Source organism: Chelonia mydas, chromosome 11 (assembly GCF_015237465.2).
Source record: "Chelonia mydas isolate rCheMyd1 chromosome 11, rCheMyd1.pri.v2, whole genome shotgun sequence".
In the NCBI taxonomy this organism is placed as follows: domain Eukaryota; kingdom Metazoa; phylum Chordata; order Testudines; family Cheloniidae; genus Chelonia; species Chelonia mydas.
In genome coordinates, this window is record NC_051251.2 from 18,161,611 (window position 1) to 18,167,610 (window position 6,000).

A 6,000-nucleotide genomic window follows, 5' to 3' on the forward strand; every position below is an offset into this window, starting at 1 on the left:
TATCTTGAGTAGTTTTGTATCATCTGCAAATTTTGCCACCTCACTGTTTATCCCTTTTTCCAGATTGTTTATGAATATGTTAAATAGGACTGGGCCCAATACAAATCCCTGGGGGACACCACAATTTACCTCTCTCCATTCTGAAAACTGTGGAACGCTCCTGTCTCCCCCATCCTAATCCCCAGCTAACAATTCAATTTAAGTATCAGAAAAATAGTGATAGTCTTCTACTCCCCCTCTCCCCTGCTTTAAAAAGTTATTTTAATTTAAAATAAAAAACACCTTCTTCCCCCCCCACCCCCCCAATCTTCTTTTAGCCCTAATTATGATATTCATTTAATTAAGGGCTGTTGTTTTTTTAACTATATTCCCTTTCACCAGAAACCGTAAAATCTGATCCAGCTCTGTTCCACCCATGATCTCTGGAATATTTTGTTTAACAAATGTAAAAGCCAGTCAGTCTTCTCCAGTGCTTCTTCCAGGATGTCTGTCACTTTTTCAGAAAACACACATGTTTGAAAAGGGAAACTACTGCAGGGCTCTGAATTTGTAAAACTAGTGTAAATAAACATGAGAAGCAGCATAATTTAATGTCTTGGAAATGGGATTGGGCATTAGATTTAGGATTAGAACTAGGAATTCCTATCACTAACTCACTTTGTGCTCTTGGGAAAATCACTTAACCTCACTGCCTCAATTTCCCCATTGGTAAACAGGGATAATATTTGCCTAGGATACCTCTCAAGGGTGTTGTAAGGATTAATTACTTAACGTTTGTACAGTTTTTTCACACATAATTATTAAATTCTTTATGTGCCAAATTTTGCCCTCAGTTTCATACATTCAACTCTAATTGTCTTCAAGAGGAGCTGTACACTTATAGGTAAGAGAAGAATTTGGTCCTATAATAAGAGATCCTATTTCTTAATTTTTATGTTTAAATTGCATTTATTTTCAACACACATTTAATGCTTTTCAAATTACCAGACTGATAGCCCTCAAGGCTTTGAATCCTCTGAATACTCACAAACAGGTCTGGAATGGGTAACAACAATACAAATTTCCCACTTAGTCTGCCTAGAAGGACCACTGCACGCAGATCAGAGGGTAATTCCTCCTCCATATCCATTCAGTACTAGTCCTGCCTGCTGCCACTGCCAACAATTTCAATGGTGGCTTTTCTGGGGCTAACACCTAAAAACAGGTCTAGAAATAAAGATAAGATTTCATTATTCTAATTGTATAACCACAGAGAGAACATCTCTCCTTGTTTTTTGGCGTTCTTTTTTCTAGAAGCGTTTAATGGTTCTACTTTAATGTCCAAATTCTGTCCAGATGTAAAGCTTTTGGCTGATTTTGGCTCTGAGGTGAAACAAACATGAGGTAGAATGACACATTCTTTAAATACATCATCCAATTCCCAGGTAACAGACAGCTGCAGCCATGAAGACCAAGGCATACAATAGATGTTTATGAATCATATAGAATCTTAGCTAAATAAAAGGAAAAACATTCACAGCCAGCTCCTTTTTATCGCTAATTGTAATTCAAGTGCCAAGAGCGCTCCCCACAGCATAAGATTCAGCTCCTTAATTTCATAAAATGAAAGCACCCCTGCTATGAGAGCTACACTGTAACGTGTATGTTAAAAATGATTGGAATATTCTTGGTTAGCAGAATGTAACTTTTTTTCTCCTCCCTAAAATAAGTCACCTAATTTTATTTATTACAATTTCTCTCCCCCCCCTACCCCCGCCAGAAGCACCATCTCATTTTAATGAGTCCTAGGGGACTACATGCATACGTACACACATATTCATGCAGCTACCAAACACACAGCATGAAAATCCTTTTACAAAAAATATTAGCTCATTAATTTACATACAGCAAACGGATTCACGAAAGAGAGCTTTTGATCTTTTCACTGCATGTTACAAAACAATGTTTAATTTTAACTGACCACAGCACATTTTGGACCACCTTTAAATATGACCTGCATTGCTACAAAATGACAAGCTTGCATCTATTGACAAGATTTCTCCACCCTGAAACTGAGGTGCTGAATAATTTTGCTGCAAACAATAACTTGATTTAGCATCTAAATATCCCTAAAGTAAAGATGATGAATTTGTTAAATGCATTGAATTTGGTAAATTTTATATTATGTTTTACCACCTAAACATACATAGTTCACAAAAAATTATTACGTTAAATAATAATTCCAGAACACAAGATGTTTATGAAGTGATACCACATGCTGATTTAACAGAAGTTTTGTTGTTGTTTTTTTGACTAAATAGCATTTTGAAATGTCACGTTTGAATTTCTACGGTGTTGGGATTTTTAATTAAAAAAAATAAAACCCTACTGTATGATTACAATGTTAAATCAAAGACCTGATCCAAAGTCAATTAGAGTCCATGGAAAGACTTTCATTAACTAAGGAAAGCCCTTAAAGAACCATTTCCCCCAAATACTTCAGTGACTTTTTTTGACTTAACAAAATGCAAAAGGATCCTTATAAGTACTTGAAAAATTACTGAAGCCAACTGCATTAGAGAGTCATACCTATATGACTATGTCTACATTTATGATTCATTGGAAAGAGCCACTGTAAAAAGTGCAATATTTCAACAATACTATAAACAAACTGCAAAAATCATACTGAAACTTTTCCTGGAAATACTGGGGACAGTGAGACAGCTTACTTGAGTCTTTCCCCTTTAATCCTACTACAGGCCAGTTTGGCTGGGGAGTCTCTTCTCAAAATCTCCCTTGATTTTAAAGGTGCCAGCTCTGACCATTTTATCACAAACCTCATGACAGAGGGTGGGGGGGTGCAAATTTTAAGTTTCTCTAGATCTCCAAATTCCTGCCAAACTTTTGAATGTTGACAATAGTCAAAATGGTTGATGTTTCCCATTACTTCCAATGGAACTAAAGCCACATGCTGCCCTCTGTCAAGATGTCTACCATTTTCACATATTATTAGTAGTATTTTATTATGTATTTGTATTATCGTAGCACCTAGGAGCTCCAGTCATGGATCAGCCTTTGGCCCTCAAAGCAAGGCACTCCCTAGTAAAGATGGGCACCAATTCCCATATTTTCCCCCAATATGACTGAAGCCCAGATCGACCTCAAGGAAGATGGTCATGCCCTTATACTCTATGGCTAAGGAACTGGAAAGGAACAGTGAAGAAAAAGGAATATGGGGGGGAAGGGGCCTGAGGAGGACTAAGGAGATGGAGGGAAATGTGGGGTACAGGATGGGAACTGAGGAGGTGCAGGGGAATGTGGGGTGCAGACAGTAAAAGGAGGACAGTAAAGGAGGGAGAATGAGAGGAAAATATAGGGGGAAGATGAGGGGCAATACACTGTGTGGGAGCATAGCGAGTGAATGCAAGCGAGTTGGGACATGGAGGGAGACAGTATAGTGGTGCAGGAGGAGAATAGAGAGGGATAAAATGGCAGCTTCCTACAACCAGAAGATAGGATAGAGTAAGCAGAGTGCAGTGAAGCCTGCATTTGTGCATGTGCATTTAAGGTTGAATTTTGAATCTGTAAAGATCACACACAGTTTAGAGGTTGGCAGCGTCTCCCAGAGATTCTAATAACAGGGCAGGTAAAAAAAAAACAAAAAACACTATTTTTTAAATTTAATGATTTGGGGGGAGATCTGACTCATGATTTTTGAATGGTTTATTGTTGGCAATGGTGGGATTTGCACATTTGGGGGCACTATAGATTTAAGCACGGCCTCATGGCCCACTAAAGCCCCCTAGAGAGCCTCCCCTGATGGCTCTTGGCAGCTGCTGCATCAGCAAACAGCAGCCTTTCTGTAGGAAGTAGGTTAGCAGAGACTCCAGCACTGACTGTCCCTCCTTGGAGTCCCCTCATTGACCCCCTCCCTTTTTAACACTGATTTACTTCCTTGAGGTGCTTCCCCCCCTCTCCCATTCATCTAGGGTGCAGCCTCTGGGACACCTCATCTCTGATTCCCTAGGCCTGACTGCATCCTTGGGGATTCTCCCACACACCGCACTCTGTGATGGAAAGCTGTTAGACTGGCTATATATCTGAGCATCTCCATGACCTGCTTAGGCTGTCTGCCTCTCATCTGGAAAAGAAGTGCTGTTCTGAGGCTGTGGTGGTGGCATGGGGGAAGGCATAGGAACAGAGTATATAGGGTGGGTCTTAGGAAGCTTCTGGGGACAGGCGGTTGGGGTAGTTATTAGAGGGGCTTAGGAGAAGGATTAAAGAGAGGGTTGCAGATACCAACGTTAAGCGAGTTGTAAAGCAAGGGACAGGTGCAGGGGGCATAGGGTGTGTCCTAGAAGGGCTTGCAGGGGTGATGAAGGCAAAAGAGTTGTGGGTGTGTTGAGGGGTGGGCAGGGATTATTAAAGAACGGTATGTGGTTTGGGGTCCGTTATGGGTGGTTCAGGGTCGGTGGTGGGTGTTAGGAGGCAATTATGATAATGGAGTGTCTTGTCGGAGGGAACGCTAGGAGGCTGCAGAGGGGATATGGTGAAGGAACATGTGTTAGAAGGGCTGCAGGGAGTGACTGAGGGAGGGGTAAACATTAGGGAGACAGGTAGGGAGTGATGGGGCACTGAAAAGGGGATCATGGGGGACAGCAGAGGTGCCCGCGGGGGTGACTGAGAAGAAAGTTGGATTTGGGAAAGGTTGCAGTGCGGTGATTTAGGACGGGAAAGATTATTATGGGGCTACGAGGAGTGACTGAGGGGAGGGATGCAGGGTGTGATGGGGGGGGGGCCTGCCGGGGGTGATTTAGGGGAGGATATGGGGTGAGGGAGGCCAGGCCGTAGGGACGGGGCTCACCTCTGTCCTCCAGCCCTTCGCTGAACTGTCCGCTCTCCCCGATCCGGAGCTGTTCCTCCTGCTGGTCCCGGGAGGGATAGGGCGGGGCGGTCCTGGGGGGCTGCACGATGGTGAGGTCCGGGGGGCTGGCTGGGTCGCCCCCGGCTGCGGCCGGCTCCATGTCTCGCGGCGTGGGAGAAGGCGGCGGGAGAGCGTGGCAGGGCAGCGAGGAGTGAGCGGAGCATCCAGCACAGGGGGAGGAGGAGACTGGGCTCAGAGCATCAGGGGGATGGGGACACACGGCAAACAAACTCCCGCGGCGGCTCCCTCCAGCGGCTCATAGCCAGGTGAGGAACCAGAACAGCCGCCGGCTCTTCAGATGGGGCGGGGGGGAGGCTGCAATCAGCCCCCACCCCCCAGCAGCTGCGGGGAGGGCTGGAATTAGAGGCCCCGCCCAGCCCCAGAGAGGAGCTCAAGGGAGCTGCAGTGGGTGACCCCTCCTAGCGGGGGGGGGGAAAGGGTGCTGTAATCAGAGTGCCCCCCCCCCCCGCAGGTCCCGGGCTGCATGGCGAGCGGACACCCGAGGGGAGGGGGTTACTGCAGGCCATGCACAGCAGCCTGCTGAGGGGGCGTCCCACGCGCGGCTGGGACTCGACACCTCTCTGTGCCGGTGGGGCGCCGGAAAGGGGAGGTATGGGGTGGGTTGAAATCTCTTCCCAGCCCCTCTCGGGGCTGTTCTAAGGCTGTAACGCCCGGCCTGCAGGAGTGGGGTGAGAGAGCTGGGCTTCCCGTCGTTATTCCCGAACTCAAGCACCTGGAGTCGAAGCTGATACAAGACTTTGCTCCGGGGCTCTTGGTTCTGTTTCCTTGTGGTGATTTGGTTTGGGGGGAGGGGGGTTTAGGAGCTGCCATTCTTTGGGGGGTCAAACTCAACAGCATTTAGGTGACTTTGCCAGCGAAATAAGGACCCACTGTTGAGGATTTCACGGCAACTGCTGCTGGCCAAGGAGGAAATTATCTGTACAACCGGCCTTCCAAACTTACCTAGACCCTACCCATCCTCACCCCACATGCTCCCCTCCCCTAAATCATCCCTACAGCTCTCCATGCCCTCCCACAAAACCACCACAAACTTCAGCTTCCTTTTAGCCCTGTGAAGTTTCCTTAACATGTATTTC

The 6,000-nt window shown here is 45.8% G+C and overlaps 1 protein-coding gene across 1 annotated transcript in view; it reads right to left on the minus strand.

Moving 5' to 3' along the window:
- TMEM163 (transmembrane protein 163) overlaps positions 1 to 5,463 on the minus strand; it is a 155,116-nt gene extending 149,653 nt beyond the window's left edge. The window contains exon 1 of the mRNA XM_007060877.3: positions 4,844 to 5,463. Within this exon, the coding sequence (XP_007060939.2) occupies positions 4,844 to 5,003 (160 nt within the window). The 5' untranslated portion in view covers positions 5,004 to 5,463. The remainder of the gene's footprint in view (positions 1 to 4,843) is intronic.
- Between the last annotated feature and the right edge of the window lie 537 nt (positions 5,464 to 6,000).